This window comes from Gossypium arboreum, chromosome 9, assembly GCF_025698485.1.
Source record: "Gossypium arboreum isolate Shixiya-1 chromosome 9, ASM2569848v2, whole genome shotgun sequence".
NCBI lineage: Eukaryota > Viridiplantae > Streptophyta > Magnoliopsida > Malvales > Malvaceae > Gossypium > Gossypium arboreum.
The window spans coordinates 88,211,999-88,227,870 of NC_069078.1; the positions used below are offsets into that span (position 1 = coordinate 88,211,999).

The 15,872-nt window shown below is 28.4% G+C and overlaps 2 protein-coding genes across 2 annotated transcripts; both read right to left on the bottom strand.

The window, feature by feature from the left end:
• Positions 1-793: 793 nt before the first annotated feature.
• On the bottom strand, positions 794-1,895 carry LOC108465332 (leucine-rich repeat extensin-like protein 3). The gene is made up of 2 exons (XM_017765657.2): positions 1,770-1,895; positions 794-1,566 (listed from the first exon to the last, which is right to left on the bottom strand). Exon 2 carries the CDS (start codon positions 1,511-1,513, stop codon positions 1,085-1,087), a length of 429 nt encoding a protein of 142 aa, XP_017621146.1. The 5' UTR covers positions 1,514-1,566; positions 1,770-1,895; the 3' UTR covers positions 794-1,084.
• A 7,349-nt stretch (positions 1,896-9,244) lies between these two features.
• On the bottom strand, positions 9,245-12,711 carry LOC108465632 (two-component response regulator ARR2-like). The gene is made up of 6 exons (XM_017766006.2): positions 12,222-12,711; positions 11,667-11,819; positions 11,186-11,566; positions 10,997-11,073; positions 9,746-10,900; positions 9,245-9,661 (listed from the first exon to the last, which is right to left on the bottom strand). Exons 1-6 carry the CDS (start codon positions 12,397-12,399, stop codon positions 9,587-9,589), a joined length of 2,019 nt encoding a protein of 672 aa, XP_017621495.1. The 5' UTR covers positions 12,400-12,711; the 3' UTR covers positions 9,245-9,586.
• Between the last annotated feature and the right edge of the window lie 3,161 nt (positions 12,712-15,872).

The window sequence follows — 15,872 nt, forward strand, 5'->3', positions numbered from 1 at the left end:
TAATTTTAAATAATTATAAAATAATTTTTTAACAAATAATTTAAATAAAATATCAAATAATTTAATAATAAATTTAAATTTTCTTTAATTAATAACTGAAATGTAAACTTATTGAAATTTTAAAGATGACAGGTATAATTTACCTAAATAAAATACTACAACCCACTTTTTCTCACATGGAAGTATGGTAAAGTAAAGGGATGATGGTAGACCTTTGAAGGAATGTACCATCGTGGAAAGCAAAGAAAAGTTGAATTAAACTATTCATTGTTGTACCATTATTTATTTCTTTTAAAAATAAATATTTGATTGATTATAATAATTTATTATATATTATGTCAATGATTATAATTTTATAAAAATAAAAATAAAATGATTTAATGGTGTAGATTCATCATTAATGCATCAAATATTAACACATGTTAAAAATAATTCAATACTAACTTTTTTTTAATGTTCGAAATCATCAAAAGGTCCAAATTAATAATATGATCTCTTATTTGAAAAAGAAATAAAACTTTAAAATTATTAAATTTTCATGTAATATTAATTATGTAACCAAATAATATGTGATTATTTAAATGATAATAATTAAATAAATTATCAATTTATGCTAAATTAATTTAGAGGATTAAATCTCAAATTGAAATTTAAAGGGATTGAAGCAAGTAAAATTGGATGCTTATTCAATGAAACCCTTTTATGAAAGGCAGCTCAAGAGTGTATATATATATAATTATTAACCAACTATTTAACCTAAGCTATTAACTACAACTGAGAAAAAAAGCTAGCATTGTGAAGATGAACTAAACTTGCTTATTAGTTTGTAATTAAACATTAATATGGAACGAAAATAGATACAAAATGATCATAAAACCAAAAATTAAAGGATAAAATCTACATCATTAAGAAGAAAATAAATATTAAAAAAAAAGGGAGAGAAAAATATTATTACTTCATATATCTTCAGAAATTTCTCAGTTCCCTTTTTTTTTTTCATCCCTGCAATGGCTTCTTCAGATCTGCAAATCTTCTACATTTATTTTCACCATCTTTTCTTCTTTAATTACATTTTTTTTTAATATTAAAAGAAAGAAAGGAAAAAACCCAACATGGAAATAAAAATAGAAAGCCAATGGATTGTTGATGATAAGCTTCTCGCCTCTGACGGTGGTGGCGGAGTATGGTAGTAAAAAGGGAAGTAAGGGACGATAGGGTTGGGTGGTGGTGGCGTTGGGTAGTTTTTGTACGTTGGTGGAGGGTAGTACATGCCACCAATGACACCACCGGGTGGTGGTGGAGCGTAGTAGTTATTTCCGCCGCTGGATTGAGAAGGTGGTGGTGGAGAGTAGTAGTAGTTTCCACCACCGCTGGAGGTGGGTGGAGAAGGAGGGGGTGGGCAGTAGTTGGGGTTAGGAACTGTAGGTGGTGGTGAAGATGGTTTAGGCGGCGGTGGAGATGGTGGTGGCGGCGATGGAGTTTGCTGACATGGATTTTCACATGATGAACACATGGTGCACTCGATCTGGTACTTTGATGTCGTGTTTGAAGTGGTGATGGTGTTGTCTGAAAAAACGACCGAACTCAGGAGCATCAGAGATGTTGTAATTACAATAATTGTCTGAAAAATTTCCATCTAATAACAAATAACCACTTTTTTTTAAAAAAAAATTCACTGCTTTTTTTTTTCTTGAATGTACCACCCCAAAGAACTGAAAAGAAATATAGATTAAAGGGAAAAAGAAGAGCTAGATAAGAACAATGCTTACATGCAGAATAAAAATAAAAGGGAAAAAAAAAAAGAGTTGAAGAAGAGAAGGAAGAGAAAGAAGCACGAAGCGAGTGTGTTTAAAAAGAAGTGGGGTTTAGGGCGCCTCTCTTCCCCCCCCTTTTTATGAAAGAAGCTGTTTTACGACGGATCAAATATATTTAGATTTAGCATAATATTTTATTACATTAGGATACACATATTAGATTATGTTTCAGTATAGATTGCATTTTGTTTTATTTATTAAAAAAATGGTTTTTAAAATTAGAATAAGATGAAAATTATTCTTATATTGTTTAGAAATTTTATTTATTTCTAATTTTAAAATTGATGTGACACACAAAATGATTAAAATATATGTGACTTGTTATGTGTTTCGTTTTGGCATTTAGAGATAATATTTTAATAGTAAAATGAAAGAAAATTTTAATAAAATAATCAATTTATTTTTATTTAATATACAATGATTATTTTATTTATTTTTAGTAGAAGATAAAATGCAATTAGATTCCTAATGCGAGATTTTGTGATACTTTTAGACATTTCGTGTGAAAGAAAAAGTTATATAATAATTAAATGCGAGTTCAATTAAAATGATAAAATTGAGTTTATGATGTAAGTTTAAACTTTTAAAATAATATTTATTACTTTATAAAAATAATAAATTTTAATAATTTTACTATTAAATTGAGATCCGATTAATGAGTAATATTATTTCAATAACTCTTAATAATAACATAAATATTTAATTTAATTTTGTTAAATTTTATTTTCCTCAAACATCAAACTGAGTTATCATTTACTTTAACCTACATTACTAGTATTTATGTGTTTATTTACCGGTTCAATATTAATGTATTGAAAAACAAATCTTAAAACTAAATGGTAATTTGTGTAAATTATATAATTACTTTTATTATAACTATTTTCTTATGTTATCTTTACTACAATAGATAAAAGGCCTTAAACCCTTTTTACATGACACGGGTGACTTCTTTTATTATATTATAATTTCTACCTCTTTATTATGATAACATTTAATATTTTAATGGCATAATTTAATATTCCATTAATTTTCTAAAATTTTAATAAACCCTCCAAAATTTTTATAATTAATCGTCTTAAAATGTTCAAAATTTTAATCATATCCCAAAATTTTGATAAATTTATTAAAATACGTGTCATATTATATTGATAAATTTTTTTCATATATCGAATTAAAAAATTATAATATAATGCTCAAATTTCTAAAAGATATCACCGACACATTTTACTTTTTTAACTTGAAGTCGCCGAATTTTACGCAAGGTGCGGAGAGTTTCATGTCCATTGAGTAAAAAGTAAGGGGTATTTTTGGTATTTTAAAGGCGAAATTGGTGTTTTGTTGAGTGGTCACTGAAGCGAGTTAAAAATGGTAGTAAAATAAATTTTTTCATCTTCGAGAAATTTGTACATATAAGTAGAAATTTTTTTTTACAAGTGGGAGGAAATGATTGGATAATGAAGTGGTGACGTGGCTAAAGGAGCGTAGATTTGACGTGAAGAAGACGCAAGCTAAAACATGGTGCTTTTGGCCTTATTGAGAATTTTTTGATAGTTCATGGAATGTTTATAAATTTTTTACGGTTTTTATTATTTTCGGCTAAAAATTTAAAAATTTGTTGTTTAAAAAGGTGAAGTTTTATTTATTGATGCACCAGAATTTAAAGAAAATTATGAATAATTTTAAATAAATTTATAATTTATTTTTTGAATTTTTCAAGATTTGTTAACTTTTAAATTTAGGTTGTTTAACATTTTAATCACTTAAATTTAAAATTTTAAAATGTTTCAACTCAATAATTATGAGTTTAAATAATTTGGTATTATGATATTTTTAAATTTAAATTATTTTAAGTTTGAGATAATTTTAAATATAATTTAATTTAAATTATTCAATCAATTTTCTATGACGAAATTAATTGGGTTTGAGATTGAATTAAGGTTTATCAAATTGGATTTTTAAAATCAATGCAAGTGGAGAAGCTTTTGAAGATTGGATTATTATTAAAATAATTTTTAATTTTTTAATTTTAGACTTATTTCAAATAATTTCTAGTAAGATAAACTAAAATTTAAAATGATTGTGCAAAATTCAACCTAAATCAAAATTTAATAAACAGTTTAAATATATTAATATTATTTGTTTAGCTAGAAATTTTTTCATATGTAATCTCAACTCTTATTAATATTATTATAATAATTTTTATTTTCATATTTTAATATAATTTTAAATAAAATAATTAAAAATTACGTAAGAATGAAACACATATTTAATCGTATTATTATTCCACCTATATCATCAGTAAGTAAATTTTACATAAAAAAATTCAATTACAAACATGATATAATCTAACATATTTTATGGGTTTATATTTTGTTAATTATAAAAGGACATGCTGATGGTTTTTTTTTTTGACAAATCACAATAGTAGAGTACACCTTTTCAAAGGGGGGGGGGGTGTCCCATGTGCCATTGTTTATCATCCAAATATTTATAATTAATGAGGACGTAATTGGGGCATTATAAATGTTTAAAAATCCTTTAAATTTTATGATATGGATTGATTAAAATTAATAAGACTTTGAATGGATAGGTCTCACCAAACAAACAATTAAAATGAGGTGTGGTGAGGACATAAATGTTGTCCATGTGAGTAAATGATAAGAAACAAAACACACCGATCCATGAACTTACCCCTACTTTCTTTTCTTTATGTACGGCCATACAAACAAATTGTGGTCTCAATACGTTTTTCTACCATTGTCCTACGCGATATGAGATTGAATTCATTTGTCAACTTATAAGAATTTCCTCCTTATTTATAATATTTTATAATTAAAACCACACATTTAATAGGGTTAAAATTATCCATCACTTAAGCATCACATATATTTATTATTTTAATAGCATTAATAGATGGAATAAATTTTAAAGAATACGTAGATATAATACATAAACCATGAAGATAACTCTCCATCCTTTAGATGAACTGTTACCAACCATCACAATATTTTTTTATTTTGCATAAAATATTCTCTCTTAAGCACTTGACTCATTTTATACTCATTGCTGCGATATAGTACCTTTGAGTACATGAGACAGTACATAATTATAATTAAAAAAACATGTTAAATATGATTGTGATTTTGTACTGATATAATTTTGATTTTTTATAATATCGTCAAGTAATTCAAATAATTAATATAATTAAAATATTGATACAATTTTAAAAAATTCTTCTAAATTTACATTAATATTTTATCGTGTTAAATGTTTTTTTTCTTTTTTTTTGAAATTAAGATAGTTACCGTTTTTATATTATAAGTACCTTCTGAAACACAAAATATATCTAAATTAGAATTGAATTCCCGGCCGGTCGACCAGCATGGCGGAGCTTTCCAGAGAGGTTGAGTGGGTGATTTGAGGAATGGTATGTAGCCTTTTATTTGAGCACAATATTGGGTGGGGTACCACTACGACTAGGGCGGCTCGTGACAATAATTTAATTTCTATTGTCTTGGAAGAGCACATGAAAGAGTGTCGGTCCACTTACAAATTTACTTTTTCTGTTGATGGATGAAATTCAAGTCAAATCAGCCTTTATAACCAAAACCAAAACTAAAAAAAGAGAAAAAAAGGTCAAATCAACTTAAAATTTGAGATTCAATTCCTTTAGCTCAACATAAATTTGTAATTTTATTGGTATATCATAACATCGTTTGTGATGATATAATGGCTACTTAAAAATTAAGAATTGGATTTAATTAATAATAAAATTTTAAACTTTTAATTTGTAAGTAAATTTGTGTGGGTCATAAATGACACAATACTTTGATTATAGTTACTCAATCTTGCTATGAATAAATATAAGATTAAAGAGGGACAAATCAATAATTAGACATATGAAATTATAGTTATATACAATTCATAGCATTTTGCATCAAAGGAATTTTGTTATCCCTTTATAACTTTTTGGATGTGTAAGGAATCTTCCGTTGGAAAACCTTTTCTTCTTTTTAACCATTTGATTGCTTAGTTGGAACAGCTTATGCTTAAAAACAACTAAGTATATATTTTAACTTTTTATTTATTTTTTTTATCTTAAAATCATTTTATATAAGAATTTATTTGGGTATCATCTCTAAATTGGTAAAAATTATTCAGTTAGTTTGATACATTCAGGGTCAATTTTCCGTAATTTAAACTATCACCCGAATTATTATTTAATCAATGAAAACATATTCTATATTTAATTATAAATATTTTAAAGGTTTAATATATTGTTTATCCTTTAAATTTGTCTAAAAGTACTTAGTTGGTATCTGAATTATATATATATATATATCTAGTTAATACCTAAACTTCTATTTTGTCACTCAGGTTGGTAACCTCTGCACTAACACCATTAATTTATGTTGACGTGACATTGATGGCTAATCATGTAATGATATGTGACAGCCTCTCAATGTGATACACGGTGAACATAAATTAAAAAAATAGTTTTAAAAATAAAATTAATTTAAAATGTATAAAATTTTAACAAGTTTATGTACCAATTAGATACTTTTAGACAAATTCAAGGGGTAAACTACATATTAACTCTTAAAAAGTTAACACTATTAACAAATGGAGGACAATGTGTGTCATAAAGTACAAGTTCAAATATCAACTAGGTAGAATAAATGTTTAGGTGCTAATTAGCTACTTTTGGAAAAATTTAAAAGTAAATTATATATTAACTTTATTTTAATTACTTAAATCAAGTTTAAATATCTAAATATTTTTCCATTCGATCCAACTTGAGATAAAACATATATGATGGTACCTACTAAATTGATGCTTTGATTTTGATTGATTCCATATACAAAAGCAGTTACAAATTGCTAAAACAATGTGGTTGAGTAAAATTTAAGGACAAATACCAAAAATACTGTGTAAACAATAGTAATGGTAATTTTCCTTTGAATGAAAATAAAATATATTCAAGAATTGATCAAAATGAGTTAAAATGGACCTTAAAAATTAGAAATTTGTATTTTATAATTTGAAAGTTGAGGTAGAAAGGCTGGTGAATTGTATAAGTTTCAAATTAGTCCAATTTGATTAACTAAAAGGAAAATATATGTTTTGAATCAAATACCATCTATATTATTATTATTATTATTATTATTATTATTATTATTATTATAACAATCTCATTATATTTTTCTGATTATATCATTCTTTTAAAGTACAATTGTCAGGAGGATAATGCATTTCAGCGCATTCAAATTCACATCTTTCTATATTAACAATAATGTCCATCTCAATCAAATTAAAACTCAATCGACTACCATCTACATTATTAGTTAATGGAATTTTGACATTTTCCAATATCGTTAGTACTTTTTGTCAAAAATTTCATTAAAATATTTATATAGTCATACTAAGTTTAAAAATAAAATATTATGAACCTAATAAATATAAGCAAAATTTGACTAAAAATATAAGGATTAAATATTAAAATCTTCAAATATAATAATTTAACTTAAAAATATCCAAGTTAAATATTTTCAATATTAAGTTGAATTGAATTTAAATTTTGAGTTTTAAAATATTTGGGTAAAGGTATTCATAAGTTAAGTTGGAACTCAATTCAAAAATTTTCTGAAACCAAGCTTGTTGAGGCCGATTCAAAAGACTTATTTTACTGTTTATAAACAATAAAATGACTCTAATTAAATCAACACGGATTGAAAAATATAAAACCAAATCCAATCCAAAATGAGATGGGTCATGTAGATGATAACGATGGGGTGATATAAAGAAAATGAAGTAGCAGAGGGGACGGGTGTAGAAGGGAACAAAACAAAACAAAGCCTGCAAGGAACCCATTTTACGGATAGCTTTGTGACCATGGATGATGATGGGATTGAAAAAGCCTTTAAAACTGTGGGTTCATGCTTCACTTCACATATTGGCTTCATCTTATACTTCCTAATCTTGCCTCTTAAAAAACGATACCACGCGTATCCTTTTCTGTTTTTAGATGTTTTCCAATGAATACAATAGTAAGTTGTTATATCTTTTTCTAGAGCACGACACGTGACAAATTGTTACATAATTTGTAAATAGCAGACGACCCTGCGCAATCCCTCAAAAAATCTCTTCGGAGGTGATCCGTGTTGCACTCGCCCGTTGGGACCATCCGGGCATAACAGTAACCCTAGAGTATCCTCTTTCTCTCTTCATCTATCAAAAGTAAACCGACACTTTCTTTCCCTGTCCTCTCCTTTCTGTCAACAGTATCAACAAGACTAGAGACAGAAGCAATGGATTAAACATTTAAGGAAAACAAAGAGAGTGTTTGTATTTATACCTAATCTTTGATTATTCAAAGGGTTGTGGGTGTATGTTAAATAAATATAAATATGTGAAAAATAACTGCCCAGAGTAGATGTAGCAAAATAACCGGCCCATCACTGCTTTTCAGCCTCAAATCCATTACATTTACTAAAAACCAACTTCATTTTGACTCCACAATTATATCCATTTTAATATATGTATATTTATTTTATCCAGAACTTTGACAACTAAATTTATTTTAATTTCTAAATTTAAAATTATAAAATTTGATTACCCTAAAATTATGTCACAATATCACTGGAAAAAAAATTATATAAACATTTAGATTGATATCGTGATATAATCTTCAAGTGTTACATACAATGTTTTATTAACTGATTGATTCGATCAAAACACGTCTTTTCAATTCAATTCGTTTGATCAGTGCAATTGCTAGACAAAAATAATTAAATAATTAATTAGCTTTCGATAAAAATTTAAATCTATATATTAAATCAATTCAACATATTCAACTACTTATTTTTGTCCACAGTTTTTATTTTTTTACCGGTTTCGACTAGGTTCCAATTCAATCAGTTCAATCCTTTTGTTAGAAATAATATATCGATCAATTCTCAGTTCAGTCGATCTAACCAACCGATCAAGTCATGTTCCAAAAACATTAGTTACATTATCAAATCTTAACAGAATCCAAATTTAAAAACCAAAATGGATCTAATTGCAAAATTCATATACCAAAGTGAACTAAAAAATAATACAAATACCAAAGTAGACCTAATTACCGGGGACCAAAAAGAATTAAATTTTCTAAATGAATATCGAACCTATTATCCATATAAATAAATCACATTCAAATATTCAAGTGGTCCATCCAAGCGTGAAGCACTGTTTAAATAAAGATATCTAACCCACTTTCATTTTTACAACCACAATTTCAACTTATTAATAAAAAACAAATTATAAAGAGATAAAATTCCAAATTTCAACATAATACGGGGACTAAAATCATAATTAGACCTAACACATATAGGAGGATATCATGATAAATTTGATAAATAAAATAGCTATAAAAGAATACCCAGACAGGCTTATATGTAGAGCAATCAAATGGTGTATATACATAACAGTCAATTCCTCCACAAAAACAGAATAACAATAAAAACAAAACCAAAATAGAAGATCAAATTTCATCTGTTATTTAGAGTTAGAAAATAAGTCTCCTATGATCTTGCTGATGACTAGAAAAACAATATGCTTCACCAACTTGAAAAAAGACCCTAAAAATTAGTGTTTTTTGGCCTGCCCGATTTCGTTACAGAAAAAACAATCAAAAATTTGCACGATCGCCTTTGCATTATCGTGCAGAAATATCTTACAAGCATTGTAATTGTCGGTCCAAATGGTAACAGATACCTGTTTAGCCGGTCCTGTTAAACTGGAATATTATCTATGGAATATCCATCGAAATCGAAATCGTTGTTTTCAGCTGGTGCGATGACGTCTTGCTGCAAGAAGATTGGAAATTTCGATGTTAAAATGAGTAATATAGTATCCCCATCAGTATCATAAAGAGAGAAGAAGGAACCAACCTGTTTCAAAAGAGCACTCATGAGATCCTCTTGTCCGAAGTGATCAGGGTATAGATTGGCAGGGGCTGCATCAGCAACTCTCTCGGATTTGACCCTTACTGTATTGTCAACAAAGAGGGAGTTGAGATGTTGATTACCGTTTTGAGCGTTCACATGGCCAGTACTATCTCCGGCTGAGAACATTGCCTTACTTATGACAGTTGAATTCCTGTTCTGTCCAGTCGAGAATCCTTGTTGAACTAAAACCGATTGTGTGTGATCAAGGTTACCTTGAAGAGAGTTCGAATGCTGAGAGGTATTGAACATCATGCCTACGTTCTGTAGTTCCCAGTTTTGGGGTTTATGCTGATTCAAGTCATTAAATATATCGTAACTTGGCATAAAACCCACTGATCCTTTGATTTCTGAGTTAACATCTTCCTGAAAAGCCACTTTGGGTGCTAGACTAGAAATCCCCGGAGTACTTACAAGAGGGAAACTGTTACCAGGTAGTTCTGAAGTGTGATTCATGGGGAAGTTCAACATTGAAGAGGTCTGAGAAACTGGATTATAACTAGGGGCTCGGATATTTTCCGGAACCCCATTTCTTGTAGAGACATTCGTAGCCATTCCATTGGATAACATGGGCTGCCCCATTGGTGAAAGAAGTCTCGGAGCAAGACCGACAGTGGAATCATTGAGCATTTGTCCTCTAGCCTGTGGCTGAGCCATCTGCATCAATAACGGATTATTTTGGCTACTTTGTGAACCGTGGGAAAGGACCGGCATATTCATGTTTCCCATTGATTGTGCCGTGTGGTGCAAGCCGGAAAGCTGTTTTGGCTCCATAGTTGTTGGAATTCCATGAAGTAAATTCATTTGCTTATTATTGTTCACATGTTGCTGCGCTTCTCCAAATCTTAACTTTGGGTTTTCGAAACTAAAAATGTTTCTTTGATCAACGAGGGGCATAGGTATGCCTGATTTAGCAGTTGACCGACCGAGCCCTGCTGCTTGAAGTGTGGCAAGACTTTGTGCGGGAAGTTGACCAGTGGCAGCAAGAGCTTGAAGATCAAGTGGCCCAAAAGTTGCATCTTGGGGATTCATAAAAGAATTATTCAGATTACTCGGGTGTTGCGATACCCCACTCAACCTTCTAAGATACAAGCGATATTTCTGATCACATGATAACAAAGTAATTATCATCATGAAACCAAACGTCACTATCAGAATTATTCACTAAATGCTCGTATTTAGTGAACTTTATCATACCTGAAGGTGGCTGGCAACATTTTCTCTAGTAAGTCCCGGAACGTTCATCAACTCCAAAATTTTCTTCGGGACAGCCTCTGTATTAGAAGATCAACCAGAAAAAATCATACAAAAGGGAAGACAACAACTGTCAATCGATTATTGAAGATGTAACATTCAGCAAATTGTAAAAGGAGTGAAGACTCGTACTTTCGATGCCTAGTTGATTAACTGCTGCAACAAACTGTTGATGGAGCTCAACAGACCAAACAACCCTCGGCTTCTTTAGCGTTGATGTATCATCCCTCTCATCATTTTCATCTTCATCATCCTTCCTCCGTTTTGAGCTTTTCCAATTCCCTTCATTAGCTGAGGATGAGTAATCTGCGTCTTCGGATTGTTTTGGCTGCCGATCTCCTTCTTCCACACTTCCCGATTGCTCAAAGTCCTTCCACTCATTCTTCCTCTTCCGAACCACATGCTGCCATATGTTCTTCAACGCCTCGATACGAACTGGTTTGATCAGGTAATCACAGGCCCCATGCGTAACACCTTTCATAACAACATTTTTTCCATCGTCCGCAGACATCACTGCAGGAAACACGAGTTGAATATGAGGCCAGATAGGGTGAAACTTTCAAACCATGCTCGATTAAAAGCATTTACGAAACATGATAAATAGTGTGCTTACTGATAACAGGCAGATCCATCTCTAATCCAATATGTTCAAGAAGTTTAAATCCATCCATATCTGGCATATGAACGTCGCTGATAACGATATCGAACCCATTTCTGTTCTCTCTTAGCATCGATAATGCGGTCTCGGCTCGATTACATTTAGTAACTGCAAAAAAATTACCAATCACAAATTAACCATTCATCTATCAAATTACAACAATATCAACCTCTATTGTACATATAAACAAATCAAGACAAATCAGATCATTGAAGCAATTTGTCGAACACAAACTATGCAGGAACAAAAATCATAGCTCAAACCATTAGAAAAATGCTATACTATTCCCCCAAATCTAAGAATCAAATACCATCTTCTTGTTCCTTTTTTTTTCCCCACTATAAACAAAAAAAATAAAAAAAAAACCCAAGAAATTATTCATTTACAGTTCATTCAAAGCTCAAAATAAATAAATAAAACCATTCCCTTTAAAAAAACCATAAATCAGTAATCAAAACGAAGAATTAAACACAACCCAAAGAGGAACTATGCCTAAAAACAAGAAAATACCATTATATTGACAAGCTTTTAACATCTTTTCTAAGATCATAAGACAAGTCGGATCATCATCGACAACAAGAACTCGTAAACCAGCAGGGAACTGATCAGCAACTACATCTCCACCAGCTTTCCAAATAACACTCGAACTAGCAGTTGACATATATGATTTTCCACTACTTGAATTCATTTTGACTGATCCAAAAACAAACCAGAAAAAAAATAATTTTACATAAAGATTCTAGCTTCTTTTTTTTTTACATGCTTAAACTTGAACTAAGTAGATTGATGATATACAACATAGTTGAAAAAATAAATTCAAAAAACCCCAAAGTTTATAAAAGCTTAAAAATTTTTGAACCAAAAGAGAGATTTTGGATTATTTAGAAGATAATTTTTTTTTTTTTTTTGTAGATTGGAGTTGAAGAGATTTGCATGTCTCTCATCTTTAAGTTTCTCTGGGTTTTTTTTTTTCGGGTGATGATTAATTATTATTTTGTTTTAATATAAAATAATTAATGAAATTTCTTTTTTTATTATTGTTTTTTTTTTAATTTAAAAGTGGGTCAGTCCTTGAAGAGTGGATCCAGCTCATGCATGAAGTTAACTAACTCCACACATCTAAATCTACTACAACACCCATGTCAAAGTTAAAAAACAAAAAGTGCCATGGGTTAATTTCCTAAAAGTCCTTGAATTATTGTCTAGGTTTTAAATTAGACTTTGAACTTTAAAATGTGCTAATTGGATCCTTAAAATGTTAGTATCCTGTTAATCTAGTGTTCTGTCACCTTAGCCATAAGCTTGAATGTTAAATGTCAAGTCAACATATTACGTAGAGCATATTTACAATATGTGGATAAAATTATAAGCATGTGTACACCTATTATAATAGACAATTTGGATCTGATAATACATCTAAACTATTTGTGCATCAGAGTACATTGGTTTTTACAATTTGATCCATGTGTCTTAACTATGCTTGTCATGATGTTTGAACTAGCATTTAACGTTGGAAAAACTCAATTGTTGCAGTAGTGGCACTTTGATGACTCAATCAAAAAGTTTTGAAATTTAGGGAGTAAATTAAAAATATAGATGATAGTTTGGAGGTGTTTAGTAAAGTTAACCCAAACATACTATATAAGCTTTTCTTTCTTTTTTTTTTACTGTACACACTTTTTTTATTATGACGGTAAAAAAAACTGCCCACCAAACTTCATATTTGATATGTTTTACCGAGTCAATTTTCTTATCCAAAATGTTTCGCATATTTTTAAATTTCATTTTAATTTAATTCTGTATTCTTTCAAACCAATTGAAAAACACACTTTAATTTCAAAAACTAATTTCTTTATTTATGTAAAATAACGCTTAATTCATACATAAAAATCATAATTTAATTTTAAATTTTATTATTTATTTATTTTTATTATTGAGCTCTTCTTTTTAAGAGTTTGATGTTAACATTTCAACTATTTTACGTCTGTCAAGTTATATTCTTCTCTGACTAAGCTTTTATTATAATAATAATATTATTTATCTCTTTATTGCCCCCCGTTGGCCACGTGTCCCATACAACCACTCTCATAGATAAGGTCTCTTTGGCTTATATTGTTTTTGCAGTCTTTTGATTTTTATTTTTCTTTTTCAACGTAAGTAAATTTTATTTATTTATTTCTTATTGTTTTTATTTATTAAATAGCGCATATAAATACGGAAACAAACTCCTTTTTTGCATTCAAGTTTTCATTCTCAATTTTAATTTTAAATTTAAAGTGAAACCTATAAAACAAGAATATATTAAAGGATCTTATAACTTTCTTTTTAAAAATATAATTTTCTTATTCGCTTTTTTTCTTTTTACTTTTAATAGCAGAATAAATTATGTGATAATTTAGTTTGTATTAATGGACAAATTATTGAATGTATATTTTAATAATTTCGAGACCTCAAAAATTATATTAATTAAGCATATCATATCTTTAACCTAATATCCAAAATATTAGCAAGTGCGCATAATCATTTTGAATCCAAATGTCCCACATCTCAAAATACTCAATTTCACTCGACAAAAAATTTACTAATCATTAGAAATATTATTTTTATTAAAATTATTTCACACCCATTGTCATTCAACTTCAAAATGTTACAAAATAATTAATGAATTATTCAATTTTTTTATTTAACTCATGCGATTGTTAAAACCATTGCTGTATGGCTTTCTCCGCTCGTACTACCTACATCAATCGAGAACTCTTCTTTCTTTTCTATTCTATAATTCAATTTAATTTTAATGAAACTGCTTTCAACATCATGTATTTATGAATCAAAATTCAAATAATTTTATTCTCATTTGGATCAATTTGGTCTATAGTATGTTATTCTACTCGTCAATGAGTACTAATCCACCATGTTGAATAATTCATTGACTTAAAATAAAATTATTTGAATAACTTAATGATCATTTTATAACTTTTTGAAGCGAATTGACCAAAATATAAAATTATTAATAGTGTAGTAATATCAAATATAGTTTACCCAAACTTATAAAAATATCAACACTTAATTGAGTTACCGAATTTTTTAAAAAAAATTGGATGGACCCGGCCCGGCCTAGTTTTAGCGGAGTCATAAGAGATATTGCTTTTTGGGAGTTCAAGAAAAGCTGTGACCCCTAAAAAATAAAGTATGCTGCAAACCGTATATTCCCTGTTTGGACCTTTTAATTCTTACGATGAATTTTCAATTCTTTTACTGTCAAAAAGAAACTTTGGTTTTAACCCATTTTACCTCCATTTCCCCAAATTATTATTAATTTTTTAACTCCAAACCCCAATAATAAAAATTAAAAAAGTAACCGTACCAAACTCTAAACCCTCAGGGTAACTTTATCTTTATTTCCTCTTAACGCAACCGATTTCCTTATTTTCTCTTTTAAAATGATTTAAAAATAATCTTGTTCTGTTTTGTTTTAGCTTTTTTATGTTGGAAGAGATGCTTTTTAAGAGAAATTTGAGTTTGGTATAACAAATGAAAGTGAATGATATTTGATAAATATATTAATTTCTCTACATGTTTTTAAATTTAAATCATTCTAAATTTTAAAATATTGTAATTTATATCATTAAAGTATCAATATTTCAGTATTATGATTTTTATCGACTTAATTATTAATTCAGGTATTAAATGTCAAGTAATATTATTTGAATTAAATTAGACATGTTAGATCACAAATGGATTAATATATTAATCAAAACAAAGGTATTAAATCGACATCTAAGTGAATTACTTGAAAATCAGAATAAAATCTGCTCTTAAACTGATTAAATCAATTTTATTATATTTTTAATTTTTATTATTATAAAACTAAAATTTAAATCAAAATTCAACTATTAATTTAATTATTCATGAACGCCAACTCAAATATAAATATAACGTAAATATTTAAAGTACTCGAAGCAAATTTCAAACACATGTATGGTGAATCGAGGACAAAATTAAAATATAAATTATACTTTTAGGATTTATGATGAAATTAACCATAATAAACATATTACAGTAATTTAAAAAGCAAGGTTTTGTTTTAAATCGTTTACAGTCTCAAAAAATTTATATAAAAAAGTGAAAAAATAAATTAATAACACTTTTTTAAAATAATAA

Excerpts from the sequence above, each read along its gene's own strand:
- LOC108465632 (XM_017766006.2), bottom strand. The coding sequence starts at position 12,399 with ATGAATTCAAGTAGTGGAAAATCATATATGTCAACTGCTAGTTCGAGT. Across the intron at positions 11,567-11,666 it reads GATGGATCTGCCTGTTATCA|TGATGTCTGCGGACGATGGA; the intron begins GTAAGCACACTA and ends TGTTTCCTGCAG. Across the intron at positions 9,662-9,745 it reads TGAGTGCTCTTTTGAAACAG|CAAGACGTCATCGCACCAGC; the intron begins GTTGGTTCCTTC and ends ATCTTCTTGCAG.
- LOC108465332 (XM_017765657.2), bottom strand. The coding sequence starts at position 1,513 with ATGTGTTCATCATGTGAAAATCCATGTCAGCAAACTCCATCGCCGCCA.